This window comes from Heteronotia binoei, chromosome 11 (assembly GCF_032191835.1).
Source record: "Heteronotia binoei isolate CCM8104 ecotype False Entrance Well chromosome 11, APGP_CSIRO_Hbin_v1, whole genome shotgun sequence".
Lineage (NCBI taxonomy): Eukaryota > Metazoa > Chordata > Lepidosauria > Squamata > Gekkonidae > Heteronotia > Heteronotia binoei.
Genome location: NC_083233.1, coordinates 16,805,464 through 16,832,819, shown reverse-complemented (window position 1 = coordinate 16,832,819; position 27,356 = coordinate 16,805,464). Strand labels below are relative to the sequence as shown.

Below are 27,356 nucleotides of genomic sequence, written 5' to 3'. Positions count from 1 at the left end.
GCAAGAGAAGAGGAAGACCCAGAATGAGATGGTGTAACTCAATCAAGGAAGAGAGTCCCCTCCGTTTGCAAGATCCAAGAAAGGCTTTGTTAACTATAGGGCATTTGGGAGAGCATTAATTCATGAGATCTCCATAAGTCAGAAATCACTTGATGGCACTTAACGCACACACACACAATTGACTACAGAATCCTAGCAACAACAAGGTAGCTCTCCTGCCTGAGAAAGCTCTGTACAAATGAGGTAGCAGTTCCAGCATGGTTCCTCAAGGAGAGCTAAGGGATATTTAGCTTTATGTACTGTACTTGAACTGTGCTTCTTAACAGGTTATTGTGCAATGGTTTTAGGACCCATTATATGGTGGGGTGAGAACACACACACTGAAAATCCCCAGGTAATAGGGACTGTAGCTTATAAACAGCTCGCCATCGCCATTGTTCCTTGACGTTATTTAGAATGCCCCTCGAGTCAGCTCAAAGGGTTTGTTGTGTGCCACACAGCAGTAAAATGTAATTCCACAGAGGCGCGCCTATTCTGCTTTTTGCTTACCACCATATCATTTGAGCATGTTCACTTGGATAGTCATTTTATTTTATTTTTAAATAGAGCCACTGTGTTTAATCTTTATGCCATGATTAAGGCCTTGTTTCCTGCAATACGTGCAGGGGGAAATCTTTGAAAAGCGAGGCAACTAGCTAGGTAGTTAAAGGGCTGGAAATGATATGCTTTTTCATGTCAGCGTTAGAAAGAAATTGGATGCTACAGGTTTTAACAGAGATGCAAGCAAGAAGTATACTTAGGAGGTGTTTCTTTTTTAAAAGGAGATGAGACTAGGGAAGAATGATGCAAACAAACAAAAAAGAATGATTGAAATAGTGTAGGACATGGATGAGAGGCACGAAAGATCTGAAATATATTACACTCTAGAATGATTCAATAAAAATCAGAATTGTAGAGCAGTAATCAGGCAACATATTTTTTTTGGGGGGGGGGGGGTAGGGGGCTATAAAATATGGAAGGGACTCTCCAGCACTCTAGCCCAGGGATGGCCAAACTGTGGCTCGGGAGCCACATGTGGCTCTTCCACACATATTGTGTGACTCTTGAAGCCCCCACTGCCCTGTTGGCCAGCTTAGAAAAGGCATTTGTCTCTTTAAATCACTTCTCCAAGCCAAGGTAGCTGGCAGCTTAGAGAATGCATTTAAAGTTAAAGTTGACTTCTTTCCACCTCTCCCTCCCTCCTCCTATTTGCTTTCCTCCCTCCCTGTCTTGCAGCTCTCAAACATCTGATGGTCATGTCTTGTGGCTCTCAGACATCTAATGTTCATGTCTTGCAGTTCTCAGACATTTGATGTTTATTCTATGTGATTCTTAAGTTAAGCAAGTTTTGGCCATCCCTGCTTTAGCCTGTTTGCTCTCATGGAGAAATCCGTACAGCAGTGATCAGTTGATAAACACAGAGCCAAACACAGCTAGACACGCATTTCAGAGGAAGCAAACCATAGAAATCATGGTCCCAAGACACAGAATGAACCAGAGTGCAAAAAAAAAAAAAAAATCGATGCAATCATCAGTGGAAGTTGAGATAAACAAGAAATTGAAAGGGGGCAGAGGCAATGCCAGTCAAAGCAAAGGTGATTCAGTTCTGTTTGCTTCCATGAGCAAAAAAAGGCCCTCATGAACCAGTTAGGCACATCACACACACGCCCCAAAGTCTCCCTCTCTCTCTCTCTCTCTCACATGCACACACTCACAAAACCCATGTGACATGATCAACAGCGAGGGGTAAATGTGAACAGCTGTTACAAAGCAAGCCAGCAATCCCTTCCTTGGATAGCAAAAAACAGCTGTACAATATGCTGATTTATAGGATTTCTCTCCCAATCCATAAAACCAGTTGAGCAGGAACATGCACATCTATGGGAGGTTTAGTTCCACAGGCTTAACATGAAAGATGCTGTTTTTTTCTGGGGACTTTATGGCCATCTTCTGAAGCATAAGCACATAGTGCAGAATATGCCTCCTTGCGGTCTTAAAACTATAGAGGGGTATGCACTCAGGGATTCTACGAAGTGCAAACAGGAAAGTGCAGCTAGGGTTGCCAGGCCTGGAGACTGGAGGAAAGGATGGAGACACAGAGGCTATCAACAAAGGTGTGACATCACTTCCGGGGAAACCCAGAAGTGATGTTACACCTCTCTAGCTCCCTCTTTTACCTGCACTGTTTCCCCTTATCTGAAATGACCCCAGGGAGCTACTGATTGCAGAATTCAGGGAAACTTATATATGGATATCCCTCTCATGGATTGCTGCCCTGACGTTGCGAAAGGGCTTGCGCGGTTCAGTAAGGCTGTGGGCTATAACATGCAGGGCCACCCACGATGGACAGGGTCCAGCTGAGAACCCAGCAAAATGTGATCCACTGGAGAAGGAAACGGCAAACCACTCCAGTATCCTTGCCAAGAAAACCTCATGGATAGTAACAAAAGGCAAAAGATATGGTGCTGGAAGATGAGCTCAAGTCAGAAGGTGCCAAAATGCTACTGGGGAAGAGTGGAAGGCAAGCCCAAGTAATCACAGCAAGAGTGAAGTGGCTGGGCCAAAGCCGAAAGGACGCTCAGCTGTGGATGTGTCTGATGGTGAAAGGAAAGCCCGATGCTGCAAAGAACACTACTGCATTGGAATGTGGAATGTAAGATCTACAAATCAAGGTAAGCTGGATGTAGTCAAACAAGAGATGGCAAGACTGAACATCTCGGGAATCAGCAAACTAAAATGGATGGGAATGGGTGAATTTAACTCTGTGGATCGCTACATCTATTATTGTGGGCAAGAGTCCCGTAGAAGAAATGGTGTGGCCTTTATAGTTAACAAGAGAGTGAGGAAGGCAGTAATGGGATACAACCTCAAAAATGACAGAATGATCTCAATCCGTATCCGAGGCAAATCATTCAATATCACAGTAATCCAAGTCTATGCCCCAACCACTGACGCAGAAGAGGCTGAAGTGGACCAGTTCTATGAAGATCTACAACACCTTCTAGAATTAACACCAAAAAAAAAGATGTCCTCCTCATCATAGGGGATTGAAGTGCCAAAGTGGGAAGTCAAAAGGTAACCGGAATAACTGACAAGTTTGGCCTTGGAGAACAAAATGAAGCCGGGCAAAGGCTAATAGAGTTTCGTCAAGAGAACAAGCTGGTCATAGCGAGCACCCTCTTCCAAAAACCTAAAAGGTGACTCTACACATAGACATCACCCGATAGGCAACACAAAAATCAAGATTGATTATATACTCTGCAGTCAAAGATGGAGAAGTTCCTTACAGTCAGCAAAAACAAGACCTGGAGCTGAATGCGGCTCAGATCATGAGCTACTCATTGCAAAATTCAGGCTTAAACTGAAGAAAACTGGGGAAGCCATTAGGCCATTCAGGTTTGACCTTGATCACATCCCATATGAATGTATATACAGTGGAGGTGAAGAATAGGTTTAAGGAACTAGAGTTGATAGACAGAGTGCCTGAAGAACTATGGACGGAGGTTCGTGACATTGTACAGAAGGCAGCAATCAGCACCATCCCAAAGAAAAAGAAATGCAAGAAAGCAAAGTGGCTGTCTGATGAGGCTTTACAAATAGCTGAGGAAAGAAGGAAAGCAAAAGGCAAAGGTTAAAAGGAAAAATTCACCCAACTGAATGCAGATTTTCAAAGAACAGCAAGGAGAGATAAGGAGGCCTTCCTGAAGGAACAATGCAAAGCAATAGAGGAAAATAATAGAATGGGAAGGACACGAGATCTCTTCAAGAAAACTGGAGAAATCAAGGGAACGTTTTGTGCAAAATGGCCATGATAAAGGACAAAAATGGTAGAGACCTAACAGAAGCAGAAGAGAGCAGGAAGAGGTGGCAAGAATACACAGAAGAATTATACAAGAAGGATCTCAATGTCCTTGACAACCATGATGGTGAAATCGCTGACCTTGAGCCAGACATCCTGGAGTGTGAAGTCAAATGGGCCTTAGAAAGCATTACTAACAACAATGCTAGCGGAGATGACGGTATCCCAGTTGAGCTATTCAAAGTCCTGAAAAATGATGCTGTTAAAGTGATGCACACATTATGTCAACAAATTCAGAAAATGCAACAGTGGCCACAGGATTGGAAAAGATCAGTTTATATTCCAATCCCAAAGAAGGGTAATGCCAAAGAATGTTCAAACTATCGCACCATTGCACTCATTTCACATGCCAGCAAGGTCATGTTAAAGATCCTACAAGCTAGGCTTCAGCAGTATGAACATATGAAGCTGCCTTATACTGAATCAGACCCTTGGTCCATCAAAGTCAGTCTTGTCTTCTCAGACTGGCAGCGGCTCTCCAGGGTCTCAAGCTGAGGTCTTTCACACCTATTTGCCTGGACCCTTTTTTGGAGATGCCAGGGATTGAACCTGGGACCTTCTGCTTCCCAAGCAGATGCTCTACCACTGAGCCACCGTCCCTCCCCAGTTTGTAGATCGGGAACTACCAGAAGTTCAAGCTGAGTTTCGGAGAGGTAGAGGAACTAGAGATCAAATTGCCAACATTTGCTGGATTATGGAGAAAGCATGGGAGTATCAGAAAAACGTTTATTTCTGTTTCATTGACTATGCTAAAGCCTTTGATTGTGTGGATAACAACAAACTGTGACAAGTTCTTAAAGAGATGGGAGTACCAGACCACCTCACATGTCTCCTGAGAAACCTGTATAAGGGTCAAGAAACAACTGTCAGAACCAGATATGGAACAACTGATTGGTTTAGAATAGGAAAAGGAGTTTGACATGGATGTATATTGTCACCCTGCTTATTTAATTTATATGCAGAGTACATCATGTGGAATGCTGGCCTAGATGAAGCACAAGCCGGAATTAAGATTGTCGGGAAAAACATCAACAACCTCAGATATGCAGATGACACCACTCTAATGGCAGAAAGTGAGGAGGACCTAAAGAACCTCTTGTTGAGGGTGAAAGAGGAGAGCACAAAAGTAGGCTTGAAACTCAACATCAAAAAAACTAAGATCATGGCATCTGGCCCCATTACACCTTGGCAAATAGAAGGGGAAGACATGGAAGTAGTGACAGACTTCACATTTCTGGGATCCAAGATCACTGTAGACAGTGACTGTAGCCATGAAATTAAAAGACATTTGCTCCTTGGGAGGATAGCTATGGCAAACCTGGACAGTATAATAAAAAGTAGAGACATCACCCTGCCAACAAAAGTCCGTATAGTCAAAGCGATGGTATTCCCAGTAGTAATGTATGGCTGTGAGAGCTGGACTATAAGGAAGACTGAGCGCAGAAGAATAGATACTTTTGAGATGTGGTACTGGAGAAGAATCTTGAGAGTCACTTGGACTGCAAGAAGATCAAATCAGTCAGTCCTAAGGGAAATCAACCCTGACTGTTCCCTGGAAGGTCAGATGCTGAAGCTGAAGCTCAAATACTTTGGCCACCAAATAAGAAGGGAGCACACCCTGGAGAAGATGCTGATGCTGGGAAAGACAGAAGGCAAAAGAAGAAGGGAACGGCAAAAGATGAGATGGCTGGACAGCGTTACTGATGCAACTAACACGAATTTGAGCAGACTTCGGAGGATGGTGGAAGACAGGAGGGCCTGGCGTGACTTTGTCCATGGGGTCGCAAAAAGTTGGACTCGACTGTGCAACTGAACAACAAATATATGGATATAACTATACTGAAATTTCCCGGCAGAGCTATCAATGGACCCATGGAGTCATTCCAGATTACAAAAAGGGCACATGTGGAAAACTGAAGCCCCTTATCCACAAAGGCCATGGTCTCAATCAAAATTGGGGTCCACACTGGCCTGGGAAAGCATGGAAAATATGAAGCACATGCAAAGCACATAGCATATTTGTGATCCAAAGACCTTTGGATAGCCAGTAGGACTTTGTAATGTCCGCAGGCCACATTTTGGGCAGGAGCTCACAGGAGTGGAGCTATGGAAGCTCTACATTTTATTGCGCTTTCTTTCTCCCCCGCCCCCCCCCACCAAAAAAAAATACTTGTTTCTTGGTTCCATTGTTCAATCTCCCTGAGAGGATTTTGCTGAACTCTTAAGATCTGACAAACTTTCTAATAGTTTTCCCCACCAAAAATGGCGAAATAACCAAAACATATAAAGCAGACAAATGGAAATTATCATCATGCTGCTGTGGCCACATAGGAGAAATTTTAAAAGTATGATGGGAGTAGGGTTTTATTATGACAATTATAATTCAAGAAGCATTTTAAAGTAGATGCTGACTGATATAATTTAGTACACCTTCCGGTGATTTCAAGGGTGTGTGGCATATGCAAATGAGTTGTGCTAATGAGCTCCAGCACCTCTTTTTCTACAAAATGACCCATCTGAATATGTCCTTAGAGGCTACTGAGAAGGAGAAAGATCCAAGTGGGCAGCCGTGTTGGTCTGAAGCAGTTGAACAAAGCAGAGTCAAGTCACACCTTTAAGATCAACCAAGTTTCATATAGAACGTAAGCTTTTATGTGCTCTCTAAGCACACTTCATCAGATGAGGGGATCAGGTATTGTGGGCTGAAATACAAGCAGTTCGTTGATTAAGAGTGCAGACTGGTCACATGGTAAAACAGTGTGGCTTGGCTATTTGGTCTGGATAGCCATAAAAGGTAATAAAAGTCCTCTGCCAATTGGTGTTTCTGTAAATCTAGGTGAATCACAAAAAAACATGCATGCATTTCCCAGTTGTAGTCCACCTAATCACCACAGTGACTTCTTCAGAAGAATATCACACAGGAACTGTTGTCTACTCTGGCTTCCAAATTATGCTTTGGGTACCCATTTAAAGTCCAGAAGAATCACTACCAAAATTTGTGAAGGGGAGTCTTTTCAAATGAACCCCGCATCTTTCTGATGCTTTTGAAATCCAAGAGCAAGGCTGCAGGGCCAGTTCAAAACCCAAACTACTGCTTAGGTTACCTGGCGAGATTTCAGCTGGCTTTGAAACAAATTACACGGTAAGTAAATTTACACAAAGCAGCATTGAAAAGCATCCCAGTAATAAGGTTCAAAACCATTTACCCAAAATTAACAGCTGGTCAATATCAGGAAATGAAAATCTCTAAGAAGGGTATGCCAAAAATGTGGCAAAATTGGCTTCCCTGGACAAGCTATAACGTTTTAGCCTTTTTCAAACTATACCCATACAAAAGAATAAAAAAGGAGAAATGAAGGATGTAATGCCATGAAATTGCATACTACAGGAAAAAAAATACAAAGCAATGCTAATATACCATGTATGTTTCCAATTGGTTTGCTTCCCAGAGAATGGAGTTAAAAGCACCCAAACTGAAAATGGAGCTTGGAAAACTATTCAACCATAACCACAATTTTAAGCGTTTCTTCCGGATAAGTTTGCACACTGGATTTTAACAACGTCACAATTTGAGGTCAAGGAGAATGCTTTATGCCTGGGGTGGCCAATGGTAGCTCTCCTGATGTTTTTTTGCCTACAACTCCCATCAGCCCCAGCCAGCTTGGCCAATGGCTGGGGCTGATGGGAGTTGTAGGCAAAAAAACATCTGGAGAGCTACCGTTGGCCACCCCTGCTTTATGCGCTGCTTGAAATCCCAGCACCTTTATTGAAGAGACCACGTGTGGTGTAATGGTTAAGAGCAGCAGGCTGTAATCTGCAGAACCAGGTTCAACTCTCCACTCCTCCACATGAAGCCTGCTGGGTGACCTCTGGGCAGTCACAGTTCTTTCAGAATTCTCTCAGCCCCACCTGACCCACAAAGTGCCTGTTGTAGGGAGAGGAAGGAAAGGAGCTTGTGAGCTGCTTTGAGACGCCTTGGAGAAAAGTGGTGTATAAAAACCAACTCCTCTTCTTCTACTACTACTATAGTAATTTTAACACCAAGGGTGGTTCCATATTGGGACCCATTCACTGAAAATAAGTTAATGTGGCTCTGGCATTTGCTGCATATGGAATTACGAGGCAGGATACAAATTTCACTGGATACCGCACCACTGAAAACATTTACCTGCCTATTCTTCCATCCACACTGGCATCGATTTCCCACTCACCCTATCCTGCTCTGACGTTCCTCTTTTCAGCACGGCGTCCTTCCGATTTCCCACTATCTGCCCTGGGGCATCAGCCTGCATCGCCGTTTTGTGCAGCAACAAGAAACTGGTTTTTAGCAGTTTCTCTTTGCCGCGCAAAATTAGTGACGCAGGCTGAAGCCCCGGAGCAGATAGTGGGAAATCGGAAGGACGCCGAGCTGAAAAGAGGAACGTCAGAGCAGCGTAGGGTGAGTGCGAAATCGGTCTGGATGTTTTGCTGCATTGTGATAACAAACCTACTTCCTGCTCTACTCACTGACATCAGCAAAGGGTCGTGAGCAGATTAGCGTTATTTTGTCATGAAAGCACATCACTACCCCCCCCCCCCCCCCGTTCTCCTAGGCTCTTTCCCCTGCATGGTTGCTGGGGCTGTCATGGATCCCACAGAGTTTTTATAACTTTTGACTTTGCATTTACGGTTGTTCTACTTCAAATGCAGCCGCTTTGCTGCAGAACTTTACAACAGTCCTCTGATGACCCTAGGCAGCTATTTCTTCAGCGATATATTAACAGAACTCCGTATCACCATGGCGCTTAGTATGTTCAATCCCCAGCAGAGGAAATTTTTAATTATAAAATATTTTTCAAGTATTGCTTGGGAGGTTTCATATGTATGTAGAACCGTACCTTGCCTCTGGGTTGCTGTTCTATTGCCCTGCTTGCTGATACTTAACCATTAATCCTTCTATCAAAGAAAATGAGTTTGGTTTCCTATAAAACCGTGGAGAGGTGGAGCCCTAAGAGGAAAAAAATGGGACCCCCCCACATCCAAATCTCCCCCTTCATAATACAGCAAACTGTCAGGGGCTTCAATGGCCCAATTTCCTTCCTCTTCCCTTAGCAAGGCCTCAACAGCCTTCAACACTCCATGCTTCCTAGAGGGCAATATGGGCGCCCAGTCCTCATGAGTCGGTTTCTCTTGAAAAATCTTCTTTGCTCTATCATAAATCACTGTCCTCTGGGGAAAATATAACAGGGTTGTCAGCCCTCAGGTTCTAGCAGGCGTTCCCCTGCTTTGGGGGACTTCAATCTACTGTTGGCCAGCTGGCCCACCACCCAACAGGAACATTGCTGTGTGATGTCCCTGAGCAAAGACATCACTTCCGGATGATGTCATCAAGCCGGGGACACTGCATGGCAACACACAGGTTTTGGGGCAAACTTTATGGTTTTGATGAAGGGGGGGGGGAACCCATAGTTTTGCCCAAAAACAGTGCCATGCACAATGTCACCAACATGATGATGTCACTTCCAGGGGACATCATGGTGGGGATGTCACCCCCAGAACACCCCCGATATCTCCCCACTGCAACAGCAAGAGTACTTGGCAACCCTAAAATATAAGCATGTGACATATGGCACATAGTTTATTATTTATTTATTTATTACGTTCAACTTTTATCCCGCCCTCTCCGCAAGCGGACTCAGGGTGGCTAGCCATCAAATTCAGACAATACAATTGAAGTTTAAAACAATAAAATATAATAAAATACAATTTAAAATATTCCACCCAGGGCTTTTTTTGTAGCAGAAAGAAGAAGACTGTAGATTTATACCCTGCCCTTCTCTCTGAATCAGAGTCTCAGAGCGGCTTACAAACTCCTGTATCTTCTCCCCCCACAACAGACACCCTGTGAGGTGGGTGGGGCTGAGAGGGCTCTCACAACAGCTGCCTTTTCAAGGACAACTCCCGAAACTCTGACTCAGAGAGAAGGGCGGGGTATAAATTTACAGTCTTCTTCTTCTTCTGCCCTTTCAAGGAACTCCTTTGTGTATTAGGTCACACCCTCCTGATGTAGTCAATCCTCCTGGAGCTTACAGGGTTCTTAGTACAGGGCCTACTGTAACCCCCAGGAAGATTGGCTACATCAAAGGGGTGTGGCCTAATATGCAAATAAGTTCCTGCTACAAAAAAGTCCTGGTTCCACCCCTTTATTTAATCTTCTCCCTGTCAATCCCATGTTTTATTGCCATTCTAAATCTCAAATCGAGATTTGTGCTGGCCATGTTATGTATTTCCAAATGTTATATTTGTCCACAGTTTATACTACTGGTTCAGTTCTCTGCCTAACGCAATGAACTATGGACAGGTGGAATAAAAATTTCAGAAACAAGCAAAAAACACCCCCCTCCCCCTTTAATCCAATTCCCTTTGCATCATCAAAAAAACCCCAGACCAAGATTGCGAGGTTCTGCAGACTTCTATTAAGGAAAGGGAATGGGAAATATTGTTGCACTCACAGCGCTGTAGGCAAAGGTCAGTTGGCTGATGGAAAAATCAAAACGTATTTCCTTTCAGTTCAAGGCATTATTTCAATGAGCTCTTCTGTAAAATATTAAATATTGCCGGCAATTTGTTCTGAGGGAGTTACTCCTGTGGCTGTAAAGCAAAATGCCTTGAGTGACAGTGGCGGTGAGCACTTCAACTCCCCCCCCCCTCCCCGAAACAATGAAAACCATCCATAATGTATCAAGAAGACTCTGCACATTGTTTCCGCAGGACAGGATGCAGTTGCCTGGAATGCCGACAGAGTAAAGCAGTAACCTTTCTATCAGCCCAATTGCAAGCAGGGAATATATTTAAAAGATTGCCTTGAAAGGCTGGCAACGTCTCATAAGAACCCCGCAGCGTAAGGGCAATCAGTCAGTCTGCTAAGTCTCACTGTGGGTTCAAAACGGGGAGGCAGGAGGGTCAATCCCATGAGATGCTGGCCTGGGAGAGGCAACCCTGGCCTAACACAAATTTTAAAGTCTGCTAATGTGAACACAACTTGAAAGCATGCAACAAGAGACTTTACTGCTAAGGTTGCCAGATCCAGGAAGGCAAACACCTTGAGATTTACGTGTGGAACCCGGGGGGGGGGGGGGAGCTTGGGAGGGTCCTCAGCATGGTATAATGACATCAAGCAGGGGTGTCAAAGTAATGAGAGCCAGATCTGACATAAGTGAGACTTTGTTGGCCCAGGCCATGTGTGTCATAAAATATAATGCCAGGGAGCAGAGATATAAACTTTATAAAGGACACAGACAAACACAAAGATTTTTAAAAAACTTAAACTAAAACATGCTTAAAACATTAGCACTCATCGGTCTTGAAGGTGCTTTCTTTGTATCTCTCCCATGTGATCCAGGGAGCTGGGCAAAGGGAGCTCTGGCTCTTTCCTTCCTTCCCCAGGGGGCTAGGAGGGGAGGGGGAGTCTCAGCCAATAGAAGGAAGAGAAGCTTGGCTCAGTAGCTCTGCTGTGGGATTGAGAGAGCCTGGGAAAGCAAGTCCTGCCTCCCCGCCTTCTCTCCAAGGAAGGAGCCTCAGCCAATGGAGAAAATAGAAGCTTTGCTCTTTAGCTCTGCTGTGTGATTGAGCAAGCCTGGCAAAGCAAGCTGTGATGCAGAAGGAAGCAAGAGAGAGGGAGAAGGAAGCAGATGACAGCTAGTTGCTCGGGGGCCTGATAGGAGCCCTCCGGCCCCGAGGCCACATATTTGACACCTCTGCCATAGAGTCTACCTTCCAAAGTGGCCATTTTCTCCAGGTGATCTCTGTCATCTAGAGATCAGTTGTAATCTGAGGAATTCTCCAGCTACCACCTGGCATTTGGCAGCCCGCTCTACTGCAAGAGTAGGCTCCAAACACTGCAGTGGTCCAAGGAGCCTTCTGCTGAACTCAGTTATCCCCATTCATTGTACTTTCAGGGTTTGGCATGCAATGGAAGTAGGCAGGGCTTTTTTTGTAGCATGAACTCCTTTGCATATTAGGCCACACACCCCCTGACGTAGCCAATCCTCCTGGAGCTTACAGTAGGCCCTGTACTAACAGCCCTGTAAGCTCTTGGAGGACTGGCTATATTTGGGGTGTGTAGCCTAATATACAAAGGAATTCCTGCTACAAAAAAAAAGCCATGGAATTAGGGTTCCCAAGTCCTACCTTTTTCTCAGTGGGGGTGGGAAGGCGCATTCCAGGCATTGGGGGGGGGGGGACATCACCACACATGATGGTTACATTTAGGGGGCATCATCATTTGTGGTGACACATGATGGTTACAAATTCAATTCAGGGCCAGCTTCTCCCTGGCATTTGATTCTACAACCACACAAAATATGTATAACAATTTGTGACTTGAGGGGTCACACCCCATCTTGGCGTACAAAATCTCTTTTTGGGGGGACTGGCTTTGACCAATATCCGGTCAAGAGCCTTTGCCTAACGCTTGCCCAGCTGGCTTCAAAGTTATATTCTTTTTACCCCTTTAAACTATATTTTTTGAATCTTTGAGAGATGTCTCCTAAAGGGGTGAAAAAGTGTAAACAGAAGGAAAAAAGCGTTCAGCTTTTAACTGACTTCTTGGAATTGCCATCCACCTCCCACACAAGGTTGGAGAGATACGAGGAACCAGCTGGAGAATGTCCTCTCACATTGAATTTATTGATGCAGGCAATGTCTAAGTTAAGACAAGAAATAGGAGAGGACATAACCTCTATGTTACAACCATTGTGTCAGCGTCTGGATGAACGAGAGGATTCTTATAAACAAGTTACCCAGACAGCACAAGAAGCTTTTAAAAGAGCTCAAGAGTGTGAAGGGAGAATATCTGAAATAACAGCAGATGCATGGATGAGGGAACGGGTTTTAATAACGGACTTTCGTAACCGGGAGCTGTGTTTAAAGTTTAGAGGTTTTAAATCTGATGTGGAAGCTGAAATGGACTTATATGTATTTATGGCAAATTGGCTTGCTGAAGCAACTTACCTGGAGGCCGAAGTTCTCCCACTCATTCAAAAAGTATATCGTTTTGGCAAGGTATGTGAAGACAATTTGTCTTATACTAGAGATATTTTGGTGCAGTTTAAGGACTATCAAATGAGGCAAAGAGTCTTTGCAGAGGCCAGGAAGAGGGGAGGCTTGGACTATCAGAGGTTAAAGATTCAGGTCTTTCCGGATCTCCCTCCCGAATTTTTAAGAATCAGAAGAGACCTCAAGGATACAACTGCCAAACTGTGGGACTTAAAAATTAAATATAAATGGCTACAATCAGGCAAATTATACGTCCAAAAAGGCTCCACTTCATATACAGCATACGACTCTCCAAGTTAATTCCCTCCTCCCCTGCATCGAAAGTAAACAAGAGAAAGGAATGCTCTCCTCTCGTCTCTTTAAGGACAACTCATGCTTGTATTGAGGAAGATTATGTAAACTTGGAAGAAAGTATGGATTCTATCTAAAAAGAAAGTGAAGCAAAAGAAAATGGAAAAGTTGACAAAATTTATAATTTATATCTAAAGACTTTTCTTTCGGAATTTATGGTTGGGTGGGGTCAGCTGGCGCGAGCAATTGGGTAATATCCCTCCATAGCTAATTCAGTCCAGGTGGAAGGAGGGAAGTATCTCTTCTAGACCTTAACTCTTGAGGTCTCCAGGGACTGAGATATTTTGTTAAAATTTAATCTTATTGATTTTTTTTTTTGGGGGGGGGTTTGAGAGTAGAAGGAATAATGAAGTTATAGAAGAAGAAGGAAATATTGAATGCTTGTGGTATTAAACTTTAAAAATGTGTTAGGGAAGATAGTATTGTTAAGCTTAATTATTCCTCTACTAAAAAAATAAATAATAATAATAAAAAATATAAATAGACATACATATATACATATTAAGAAGTGTGGAATGGTAGCACACGAATTAATCTCCAAAGAGATAGATCAACTTTAGTTTATGTTAACTCAGGTGAGATGTTATTAAATTGTGTTGTTTTTGATTTGTTATTGTTGTACACTTTTCTGTTGGAATAGGTATGAATTATAATGAGTCTATAATAAAATTTGATTTATAATTTGAAAAAAAAAATCTCTTGTTGTGAGGCATTTAAAGCCCCTTCTGTTGATTAAGCATGTTGATTTGGTATCAGCAGAATGGTTGAACCACACATGATGCCCCCAGAGTGATGGTGTCAAGTGGAAGTGATGTCATCATGACAGGAACATCGCACCATGAAGCTCTGGTTTTGGGGCAAATTCTAGGAAAAACTGGGCTCAAACCATAGAGTTTTCCCAAAAACCAGATCATTGCCATGAGGTATCTCCAGTGTGATGGCGTCACTTCTGTGTGATGTCACACAGAGCCATGGCTGTTCAGAGAGGGGCTTCCTCCCAGCAGGCAGGACTCACAAATTCAGGGAATCCCCCATTACCATCTGGGGAGTGGCATCTCTAAATGGAAGGCTAGTCCCAGACTACTGGATGCAATCTAGTTTGCAGTTCAGTTAGCAGTTTGTTCTGGATTCCAAGAGGTCCAAACTTACATTCATACCCCTGGTATCAGTCTATAGGTCAGGGAACAGAAGTTACCAAAGTCCTGCAAGGAAGCTAAGCTGTAGGTCAAATGATAGCTGCCACCAGGCTCTGAGACTAAATCCCAAAAGCAATGAAGGCAGACCAACCTTCAAGCCTTTCCGGTAGATTAACAGTGAAAACCAGCCCTGCAAGGTTGACTTGCAACACTGAAATTCAGAATAACAACTTTAGCCGTAGGCAAACAGTCAAGTCACTGGACTTAGCTTTGAGACTTGAAAGAGCAACGACTTCACAACAGAGCTTAATAAAAAGAATGAATTATTTATTTGTGTGCAATCTAAAAGACGAGACTTATGGGGAGGCACAAAACAAAAGAACCTATTCTTCACCTGACTAAATAACACAGTAGTTCATAGTTACTCAAAGCAGGCAGGCATAAGGACAGCTCACAAGGTATTCCAAAGCGTTCAACCAGGCACATTGACATGATGGAGTGTCAGAGGTTCAGGCCGTCTGGTCATGGACTGGACACTGAGGCGTCTCTGACATGATGGCGTGCCAGAGAGCAATAGCCTCTGAACACAACTCAAGACAAGAAGACTCAAGATGACTCACACTGGTCGCAGCATAGCTAAACTTATGCTTGGGTCCGATTAGTTGCTGGGCCCTTAGAAACCAATCGAAGCCAAACAGGTGATGTAATCTCCTCCTTAGTTGCTAGGGGAATGCAGCGATCACATGATTCACCACTGATCTTGGTTCCCACATCTTCAGAGAACTACCATTGGGGTGGCCAGCTGGTAAAATGGCACCATTCTCCCACAGGGGTAGCCAGTTATCAGAAGGCTGCATTCCAATCCCATTAGCCTTGTTTGCATTCCAATCCCATTAGCAGGCAACTGTTTTGCAGTCAAGAGGCCTCTCTAGAAGTCTTAAAGGAAAGAAGCCTCGTGACCAAAGTTGTAAAATCAAACTACAGAACTAAAGTCTGTTTGAACCCAGAAATCCATTACATAGCTAAGGTGGGCACTATCAAGTTGGCTAAATAGGTACAGTTGTGATAAGATTACGCCGCCTTCCCATCGGATCAGGGTTCACAAAGCGGCACACACAAAAACCTCTGAACAATTTAAAACATTTTAAAAACATTAAATAATTCAATAAAATTCTTAAACATCAGAACCAGGAAGGAGGGCCAATCACTGTTACTAGGGGTATGCCAAACGGAACAAAAAAAAAAGTCTCCACGCTGGTAGAATAGAGCATGTCTTCCTTGGAAGGAAGTTCCAAAGCCTTGACTGAGAAAGTCGTTTCTCGGGCTGCCACCAGTGTAGTCTCAGATGAAGGGCAAGTGAAGTGGGGCCTCCAAAGATGACTGGGGTGAATGGGTAGGTTCATACAGAAGAAAGCAGTCCTTAAGGTACATAAGAACATAAGAGAAGCCATGTTGGATCAGGCCAATGGCCCATCCAGTCCAACACTCTGTGTCACACAGTGGCCAAAAAAACCCAGGTGCCATCAGGAGGTCGATCAGTGGGGTCAGGACACTAGAAGTCCTCACACTGTTGCCCCTCCCAAGCACCAAAAGGTATGTTGGTCCCAGGCTGTAAAGGGCTGAGAGGGAGAAAGAGAACAAGAAGGGAGAGCACAGTTCTCTGTAATTTTCCTCTCTGCCATCAGTTCCCACACTGGCTTGCCGAACTCTCTTCTCTTTGGCCTCGCCATCTCTCACCTTCCGCCATCATTCCCCATTATGGATTCTGCCAGCAGCTCATCTGTTCCGCTTCAACCATTTCTTCTGTCCTCTGTTCACTTCATTGGCTTCCTCTTATTTGGGGGTAAAATTGAAACTCTAATCTCACTTTTTTTTCAAAAGACTGTTGTGACTGGAGTTTTGTTTTGTTTTGTTTTTTAAAAATGCTTCACTTGAACAAAGAAAATTGAAAGAAGCCATCATACTTTGTGCTATTATCTAACTCCTCTAGCTCTGGTTTCTTCTTCTTGCTCCCTTTTCTTTACATTCCAGCTTTGCCTCCCTGGTCTTCTAATCTGCAGCATCTTCTCTCTACAGATGCAGAACTATAAATTACAAAACATGCACAAGGTTCCTAACTCCCTTATAAGACTAAACACAGAAAATGTGCAGGAAAGGACAGCCAAAAGGGAAGAGATGCTCCATCTTCCCTGTCCCCCTATTCTCCTCTACATATGTCACCTTCAGCTAGAACAGAAAACCTGGTAGTCTAGGAAATGCTTCCAGACTCCAGTATTTGCTGGTGTGACATCCTTCCCCTTGGTCCTGTTCGCTTCCACCTATTCATACCTGCCCCCCTTTTCTCTTTTTGCTTCTGTGGTGTTTTATTTTTTATTTTATTCAATTTTAGCCCACCCTTCCCATAGAACAGGCTCGGAGCGGGTTACATCATAAAAAACAAGTCAACGGTAAAAACAGTAAAAGACAAATTTAAAATATATAACAACTAAAATTTCAAAAGACTAAGATGGCAGATTCTGCCTCACAGACGTGACCTATTGCCCAGGTCCAGCAGATTTTGTGACCCTGGGATGGAATGAGAGGGGGAGGCCAGCAACAAGTGATTCCCGCAGCCTCAGCTGAAAGTCTGGTGAAAGAGCTCTGTTTTACCGCAAGGGGTCATCTTGGCCCAAGGACACAGAAAGCAGCCAAGGAAGGACCTCCTTTGGGGCCATAGGAGCTTGAATGGGCCCCAGTTGTATTGTGTCAGCATTTCCCAACAGTGCCATAAATGGTCACAGTACAAAATACACAGGTAAATCAAGGGAAAGTGAGGCTCAGGACAAGGTCTCTCCAGGTAGGACCAAGTCACAGCAAGTTAATTTGTTTGTGAGCAGAGTGCCAGCTCTGCTTATTTAACACTAAGTTGTTCCTCCAATCCTGTGAAACAGGGCTTTTCTACAAAAAAAACCTAATTCTACAAGGAACTCATTTGCATATTAGGCCACATACCTCTGATGTAGCCAATCCTCCAAGAGCTTACAGGGATCTTAGTACAGGGCCTACTGTAAGCTCCAGGAAGGTTGGCTACATCAGGGACCTAATAGGCAAAGGAGTTCCAGATACAAAAGGAAACCCTGGCTGTGCAGATTTTTTAATGTTGCTTTGGCAGCACCTGTCCCTACAGTACAAGGATCTTCACTGTTGGACTGAAGGTAAGCTTCAGTAGCCATTTTGTAAATGGCTCCGCCTCTGGAAGCAGCCATGGTGTGGCAGCCATTTTGTGGCTGTGTTCACTACACTGTGTCAGAATTCTAAAGGTGCCCACGGGTTCAAACAGGTTTGGGATCTCTGTCCTACTGCTTTGAAATTCTTGGGTGCATGGTTTCTTTCATTTTTTTCTGCCTCTCTGCTAAACTGCATTATTCTGTATATTTTGAGGAGCTAATTTTGGGGGCTGGGCTATACTAGGCCTTTGATTTAACTGTTCTTTTTTTTTTTACTATTTTAGGAAGTCACTATATTCCTAGTGTGTGTGTGTGTGTGTGTTTGCACTTATGACTTGCCTTATCAATCCCACAAATGCTATGCTAGGTTTTCAAGTGTGAACGGTCGTGTGGAACGAATCTACTGGGCAAATGTAAATAATATTACCTTTAGAAAGAGCCACTGAAGTGAGAATGATTCTGTTGTTGCCTTTCTGGAATGAAAAATCTCAAAAACAACTCAGGCGAGTATGCCTTTAGAAAGATCTCTGCAATAACCGAAATATATCACACACAAGATATAACGTTGTTTCCAAAGTCTTTCCTTGTGCCTGAACCTTTGCCAGATATTATTAGTAAGCATATTATGCCAACACAAAAATAGTATAACAATGTATTAGAACTGTGTTAGCATGTATTGTCAAAACAGATACACTTAATTCTCTTCCCTGCAGTGTGTGTAGGCAATAACTTAATCTTGCCTTACAAAATATCCCCCCACCCCACCATTTCTGTAACACAGCCAGGTCTGACATCTTGACGCTTTATCGCTAAAGGGTTTTGCACACATTTCACACAGTAACTGTGCACGTGTGAGAACAGCTATTTATAGAAAAGCTGGAAGTGGTGATACATGAAATCAGTCCTTTTTATTATTAGCAGTCAATATTTTGCTCAGTCACCAGTTCAACTAAAGAAACCTTAGGAACATATTAATTATTTTTTCTTTTTAAAAAAAACACACATGGCATCAGTACATGTAGGTTCCCATAAACGGCAGGAGGGCAATTACCACACCACACCACACCACACCACACCATACCATACCATACCTTTAATGGCATAACAATCGCAAATGAGAATACACAGAATGTAAAAAGTTTAAACGTTGGAGAGGAGGGCAATTGATTAAAACCTAAGGGTTTCCAACTTCCAAAAGGGTATTGGATATCTCTCACTAGGGCAACCGACCTCCAGGTTACAGAGATCCGCGTCCCTGGAGAAAATGGCTGCTTTAGAGGATGAATTCTAAATATACCCATTGCTCTCCCTCCCCTCCCCAAACTCCAACCTCCCCAGGCTCCACCTCCAAATCTACAGGAATTTCCAGAGTTGGCAACCTTATCTAGGTCTTATGAGGACCTGGCTAGGAAACATCCTGGAAGTCTTACGGATGCGCCAAGTTGCACACATCGATTCTTCTTGCGAGAGTACCACTGCCATTTCTGGAGGGTTGCCAATCCCCAGGTGGGGGCAGTGGATCCCCTGGCTTGGAGGCCCTCCCCCTGCTTTGGGGTCATCAGAAAGCAGGGGGAGGAGAGGGAAATGCCTTTTGCACACTCCATTATTTGCTATGAAGACCAATTCCCACAGGGAATAATGAATAGATCCGCGGGCATCTGGGGCTCTGCAACATAGCATCCAATGCCTCTCCCCAAAATACTCACCAAGTTTCAAAAGGATTGGACCAGGAGGTCTAATTCTGTGAGCCCTCAAAAAAGGTGCCCATATCCATTATTTTCAACGGAGGGAAGGCATTTAAAAAGTGTGTGGTCCCTTTAAATGTCATGGCTAGAACTCCCTTTGGAGTTCAATTATGCCTGTCACACCCTTGCTCCTGGTTCCACCCCCAAAGTCTCCTGGCTCCACCTCCAAAGTCACCAGATATTTCTTGAATTGGACTTGGCAACATTTCTGGTTGGCTGCCATCAGGGCAACCAAAATGGAGGCTGAGCTCTTGAAGGTGGAAATAATCTCCTGAGAGCTCATCTAATCATCTGGGCTGGCAGATGATTAGAATAAAGAAATATGACAGAGGCAAGGTGGGTGGTGGGAGTGGTGAAAGGTTTTGATCTGCAGCTAGATAGAAGCAAGACGGGATGTCAATGAAACTGATCCATACCTACATGGTGCCCTGAGGCAAAACCAGATTGACCTCTGGAAGAACACAAGTTATAACAGACAACAGGGAAGATAACAGAGGAAGGGATCAGGGTAGACAGAAAGGGGGAGATTGATGTTGGAGACCCACTGCCTTTTGGTGTCAACAGTGCTGGGTAACAGTAACCAAGGCTGCGATCACACAAACCAAATAATGCACTTTCAATCCACTTTCAATGCATTTTCCAACTGGATTTTACTGTGTGAACTGGCAAAATCCAGTTCCTGAGTGCAATGAAAGTGGATTGAAAGTGCATTATTTAGCGTAGGTGACTGCAGCCCAAGACACTTTCTTCGGTTGCTGCGTAATGCAGAATAGAACACCCTCCCATCAAATGAGGAAGAGGAGAACTCATATCTGCAGAACTGAACTGGTTATCTCAGCCAAGCAGTCAGACTTCCAAAGACCATACGAGATGAAGGTCAATCCTTCCAAAGCATCACAGATCATTTAAAGTGAAAAAAGGCTGGTGGATTCAAATGCCCCCTGGGACATCATCACTGAACACACAAGGACAACTGTGGGACGTATTTAAAATTACACTACCGACTTCACATCTGACCTGATCTCCACCACTGTCAAAACACATGAGCACAACTGCTGAAAATTCCCAGAATCACAGGCGTCTACTGTGAACCACTATCGCGTCTTCTGTATCCAGATGTTATTAGTTTTGACACTCCAGGGTTAGCCCTCTGATATATTTTTTTTAATCTGGAGCCCCTCGCCCAACCCCATTTTCAGTTTTTTTAAGCCAATAGTCAATACCCATTTATTAACCAAAGATAGAGAATGCAGAACATGTTTAGTGATATGTAGATAAATCACTGTTAATATTACAAGTTCTTCTTAGGATATGGTTTTGCCTGTTCATTTCTGCATTTCCACCATGAATGAAGGTGAAAATCACACTTGCTGCCTGGAGAATATTTATGCTTCTCACATATCCGAACGTGCTGCTCTCTGGACTATATATAGTATACATGTTTAACGTGGTTATTATAACTCTGAATCGACCATATATTTTGATATGCCCAGAAAGCGACACTGATACGCATCTCTCTCTTTCTGTCTCTTCCACAAACATAGAGAACGACTCAGATAAAACTGGTTCTATTTCGGCGTCTCACGCAGCTTGTCATCTTACCATTTTCTCCATCCGACTTCCTTTCGTGGTCTGTGTCTGTGAGGGAAAGCGCCGAGTTTGCGCGGCTTGAGAGGCAGGAGCTGTGTTCCGATTTCATTCCCGTCATCCACATCCTCAAGGCCTGATCGGGCGAGGCGCCCCCTTCTGTCTCCGTATCCGCATCAGATCCCATCTCGATCGGATAGCCGTGCTGGGAAATGGCGTGCAAATCTGTCTGGTAGCCAGTGCACAAAATGTGCGGAGTTTCGCAGAATTCCATCTCTGTAAAGAGAGAAAGAGAGAGAGAGAGAGAATTGTTTAAGAATGGAAGGACAAAGGGGCATTCCTTTGGCTTTCAAAATATGCATCGACATTTGGATGACCCAGAGTTATTTTTTGCAAGTGGTTCCGTGTCTCTCCCTGCCCCCATCTTCTAGCCCTGGGAAATTCCTCTGGAGTTAACAATGTGTACTCTGCCAGCTGGGTGCAAGGGCCAAGGGCTCCGGGCAGCTCTTTCTAGCTCACCCTATTCCGGGCAGCTCCATTCCATCAGCAGCCTGGCGGCAGGGTTATCACTCTTGGCAGTGTCAAAAGCTACAGGGTGACTCCGGCCCAGTAAATCTGACAAACGTTAATTTGATGACACATTTTACAGGAGGCAGAATGTGGCCATTTGCTTGTGTTTTAATTTAGCAGTCAGTCGGCAGACATGGCAAAATATATCTGCAAACAAGCTCTGTACAGACCAAGTGTTATGGGTGATTCAGAAACGGTTCCCCCTCTCTGAACCCTGCGCACTATTTCTTTAACTACAAAGGATTCTGCAGTGCTCTGGCTCTCTTGGGAGGTCTTTTCTGGGAAGTTCTTCCTAGTACCATAAATGGTTGTTTTTAAGTTTCGCACAGCTAACCTTGTTGCCAACCATACCGCGTATTCCCTAGAGGAGGTAAAACTCAACTGGATTTATGATACTCCCAGGCCTGCTTCAAATACAGCACAGGATCTGCTTCCACCAAGTGTGGTCTAATGCTCTGTGGGCGCCCATGAATAATGCAACTGCACAGACGGTGCCAACCTGCATGGGTCTTTCCCACACAATCAGCATCCCGCGGGGCGAGAGGCAGCAGAGATGGTCTGATCTGTGCCAGGAGTGGCACAGCAAGCAGTGAAGCATCTGAGCCCCAACGCCTTTCTGATGATGCCCATCAGAAGTGCACCAGCATGACACCGGGCACGGTTTGTCTGCAGACACAGCAGCGAGTGCCCAGTGATTTGCTTTTCTTGGAATGGAGCAAGGATGGCTGAGTGGCACACACTTGGAATGAAAGATGATGCAAAGCAGATGTGATTATCTTAACAAAGGTGACCGTTTTTGTAGAAAAAGAAGTGCTAGAGCTCATTAGTGCAACTCATTCGCATATGCCACAAAGAAGAAGAGGACGACGACATTGGATTTATACCCTGCCCTCCATTCTGAATCTCAGAGTCTCAGAGCAGCTCACAATCTCCTTTCCCTTCCTCCCCCACAACAGATACTCTGTGAGGTGGGTGGGGCTGAGAGGACTCTCACAGCAGCTGCCCTTTCAAGGACAACCTCTGCCAGAGCTATGGCTGACCCAAGGCCATTCCAGCAAGTGCAAGTGCACACACCTGATACCACTGGTAGTGCGGAAACTGCAAATACAATTATGTGGTAAGCCTAGCCAAGTACTTACTGCTAGTTACCAGCTAGTTCTATTTGCAATGTGAATTTCCTGGGACTCCTGTAGATTAGAAGAAGAAGAAGATATTGGATTTATATCCCGCCCTCTACTCGGAAGAGTCTCAGAGCGGCTCACAATCTCCTTTACCTTCCTCCCCCACAACAGACACCCTGTGAGGTGGGTGGGGCTGAGAGGACTCTCACAGCAGCTGCCCTTTCAAGGACAACCTCTGCCAGAGCTATGGCGGACCCAAGGCCATGCTAGCAGGTGCAAGTGGGGGAGTGGGGAATCAAACCCGGTTCTCCCAGATAAGAATCTGCACACTTGACCATTACACTACCATTAGTGTTAGGTAGGAGATGGCCACATCTGCCGGCATGGTATTGTGGGAACCACTGTGCTTGTCTCACAACTTACTACCCTCTGAGCAGGGGTGGGGGTCACTTCATAGAAAAAGAGGTTCTGGAGCTCATTAGCACAACTCATTTGCATAACTCATTTGCCTATGCTACACAACCCTGACAACACCGGAAGGTGTACTAAATTCTATCAGCTCTATCTTAAAATGCTTCTTGAATTATAACGGTAATAATAAAACTTCCGTCCAGGCCATGGGACGGAGACAGTTTTGGCTGCCCCGGTGGATGACCTCCAGCGGCATCTGGATCAAGGAGACTCAGCGGTACTGATGCTGTTAGACCTATCAGATGCATTCAATACGGTCGACCATCAGTTGCTGACCCACCGTCTCGCCAATGCAGGGATCCAAGAGTTGGCCTTACAGCGGCTTTCCTCTTTCCTTTGCGGTTGGGGACAAAGGGTGGCAATTGGGGGAGAATCATCTCAGAGACACACGCTTAACTGTGGAGTCCCTCAGGGGGTGGTTCTATCCTCAATGTTGTTTAACATCTACATGCGACCCCTTGCCCAGATTGCCCGGAGGTATAGGCTGGGCTGCCACCAATATGCCGATGACACCCAGCTCTATCTACTGATGGACAGCTGATCTGATGATGTTCCAGAAAACCTGGACCAGGCATTGTAAGCTGTGACTGGATGGCTTAAACTGAGCCGACTGAAGCTGAATCCAAAAAAGACAGAGGTCCTTTGCCTAAGTCGTGGCCGTCTGGGCAGAGGGATTCCCCTACCAACTTTTGACAGTGTACCACTGACAACGGCGCACAAGGTCAGAAGTTTGGGGGTGCTACTGGAGTCCTCCCTGACAATGGAGGCCCAGATAGCAGCAACTGCGAAATCCGCCTTTTTCCATCTTAGGCGGGCGAAACAGTTGGCTCCTTTCCTTGACCGTAGCAACCTGGTAACTGTGTTCCATGCAATGGTCACCTCAAGATTGGACTACTGTAATGCCCTCTACATGGGCATTGTCACAAACCCGAAAACTACAGCTAGTGCAGAATGCAGCGGCCAGGCTGTTAATGGGGCTGCCCAGGTAGGAGCACATACAGCCAGTGCTGCCAGAACTGCACCGGCTGCCAATAGTATACCGGATTCGCTACAAGGTGCTGGTTATTACCTTTAAAGCCCTTTATGGCCGAGGACCTGCATACCTGAGCGACTGTCTGTCCCCACATGTTCCCCAGGGGTACTAAGATCGGGAACTCAACATCTTTTAGTGATCCCTAGGCCAAGAGAGGCGAGGCAGGGATTGTGCCTTCTCAGTAGCAGCTCCCTACTGGTGGAACCAGCTACCGGAGGAGGTTAGAGCCTTGCGGGATCTCGCCCAATTCCGCAAGGCCTGTAAGACCACACTCGTTCGGCTTGCTTTCGGCTGACTGAGACTTGTAACAGCGGGAGGAATCCAGGGAATACTAATGCCATCGAACTTGAATAATATCAAAATTAGCACCAATTGTTTTTAAATTGTTTTAAATTTAATTGATTTTATTATGATGATGCAGTGTTTTGTGATGATTGTTGTCAGCCGCCTGAGCCTGCCTCGGCGGGGAGGGCTAGTTATAAATTTAATAAAACCTAAACCTTACTCCCATCATACTTTTAAAATTACTTTCTCCTATGTGGCCACAGTGGCATGATGAAGATTTCCATCTGTCTGCTTTATATGTTTTGGTTATTTCCTCATTTTTGGTGGCAGAAAATATTAGAAAGTCTGTCAAATCTTTGAGCTCAGCAAAATCCTCATGGGTTTTTTTTTTAAAAATGGAGCCCAGAAGCAAGTATTTCTGGGGGTGGTGGAGTAAGAAAGAACACAATAAAATTTAGAAGTGCCGGAGCTGCACTCCTGTGAGCTTGTGTCCAAAATGAGGTCTGTAGGTAACCATCACCCAACAGACATGAGGACTGTCTGCAGTCCTTTTACAAAAACTGCCAACAACATTTACAAAAAATGCCTGTTGTAAATGCAACAACTGAACAGGCAAACAGTTAACATTTCCCAAAACAGATAGATCCAAGTGGGCAGCCGTGTTGATCTGAAGCAATAGAACAAAGTAGGAGTCAAGTGCACCTACTCTGTTCTAGTTCCCAAAACATGTATTGCCACTGCATCTGCAGGTTGTATTTCAGGAACCATTCGACCTACAATGTCCTCAAGTGCTTGGGACCTACACTCCACCTTGGGATCTTCACTCTGCTCCATGACCACTTTGAAGATCTGCCCAAAGTCCCAAGTCCTCTCAAAGTGGGGGAGGGGGGGACTGCAGAATCTTCCTAGAGAGTGGATGGCTCACAGCCTTCCCCTGGAGATCCATCACAGTCTGTCTGGCTTTCCTGTCTGTTCTGGCATGCAACAGCAAAGGCTAAGCAAGGCTAGGCTTGATGCTTTAATGTCTGTATAATTATACTGCTTCAATGTTATTGTACCCTTTTTCCCCCTTAAGCCGCTGTTATTCACTTGGAGCTCCAACAAAGGGAAGGAATATGAGTTAAGCAACATGACCAGGTAGCGTTTCTCTGTGCAAATCACTGGTGATGAAAAGACAAATGATGATTTCCGCTTTGAAAAAACGGGGTTATAAAACACAGGCTTCTTGTTGACTTTAATATTTTAGTAGGATCTTTGGATGAAGCCATGCAGATGGCACTTGGAAAGAAGGATAAAATCCTATACTCGGGAAACGAATGGGTCGAATCAGGGGTCGTTTTGTAGAAAAATAGGTGGTGGAGCTCATCCAGGGATTGTTATGCAGCTGCCCCAACTATTCAATGGACAATGACTTTGCGTGTATATATATTTTAAAGACTCCATAGATCTCCATTCAGTTCAGATGGACCGTTTTCACTTTGCGGGAGCAAAGGCATGCTTCTGAAGAGAGCTGTAGACAGCCCAAACGTTCCCCGCTTCTGGCCTTCTGGAAATGCAACCAACTCAGACATCAGCGGAATACAGCTAGAGTTCGCTACAAAGCTGTAATTTCACTTTGAATTGTGTGCCATTTTAGTGGCTTGGTTCTGAATCATACTAGTGGCGTACTGATGATTCTCTAGTGGAAACGTTTGAATTGAAATGAGGATATTGAAATCAGCCAAATTGCTAGGAGGAAAGTGCTTATGTTACAATGCCTCATTCAATTCTTGGGTTGTTTCAAATGATATTCAGCTTCACCTTGGTGGCTTCTTCAAATCACCAGGGCTTTTTTGGTAGCAGGAACTCCTTTGTATAGTAGGCCACACACCCCTGATGTAGCCAATCCTCCTGGAGCTTACAGTAGGCCCTATAAGAAGAGCCCTGTATGCTCTTGGATTGGCTACATCAGGGGTGTGTGGTCTACTATGCAAAGGAATTCCTGCTACAAAAAAACCCTGCAAATCATTAACCTGGCTCCGGACTCCATTTTGCTTTTCAAATATATTTAATTGTATTTAAATCAACATATACAAAGTTCTTATACATCATATAGTATGATCATAACCCAAATATAGAGCATAATAAACTTTAGTTTTAGAGTCAGTATAACGAGTTATAAAGCTTTAACCTTCATATTTTGTATAACACCTAATACCTTGTTTTTAAATTGCTAATTGTTTTATGTTTTATTGTTTTAAACTTGTAACTGAGATTGTTGGTTTTACAGTGACTGTTAGCTGCCCTGAGGAGTTTGCTTTTGGAATGGGCACGATATAACTCCAAGGTAAATAAATAAATAAATAAATAAAAATATGAAAACGTATATCCTATATTTGAACTTACTACTAACTAAAGTATACCATACTGTAAATGTTAACAATAGATTTTTTTAAAAGAAAAAGTTCATCATAGAGAAAGATCAGTAATTATCTTAGGAATAGATTCTTGTGAAATGAGATATTCTAGAATAGGAAGTCAGACAGCAGAGAAAGGAGAAGAAAGAAGAGGACGTTCAAGTTGATTGATGTTGTCTTAGCCATTATGTAAGTATCCCATAATTTTTTTAAGCCAGAAGTTTAAGTCAGAAGGTTTATCTGATTTCCAGTGTGTAGCCACTGACATTCTAGCTGCTGATAAAAGAAAAGTGATTGTTTCTTTTTTATGAGATAGACAGTCCGGATCAACTGGACTCCATTTTTTGCACAATGCTACTTATTTCAACTTGTTCTGGCAACGCACTTTTTAAAAAAAATTCCCTCCCCCCCATTTATGGAAAAGAGCAAAGCTCAGGAGCACCTTAAGGACTAATAACATTTGTGGCAGGCTGTGAGAGCTTTCATGAGTCACTGCTACCTTCTTCAGGCACCTGAAGATA

At 44.1% G+C, this 27,356-nt stretch overlaps 1 protein-coding gene across 1 annotated transcript in view; it reads right to left on the bottom strand.

The window, feature by feature from the left end:
• Window positions 1-27,356, bottom strand: part of TENM1 (teneurin transmembrane protein 1) — a 713,021-nt gene that overhangs the window by 472,609 nt on the left and 213,056 nt on the right. Inside the window, 1 exon segment of the mRNA XM_060250020.1 lies at window positions 20,975-21,235. Within this exon segment, the coding sequence (XP_060106003.1) occupies window positions 20,975-21,235 (261 nt within the window).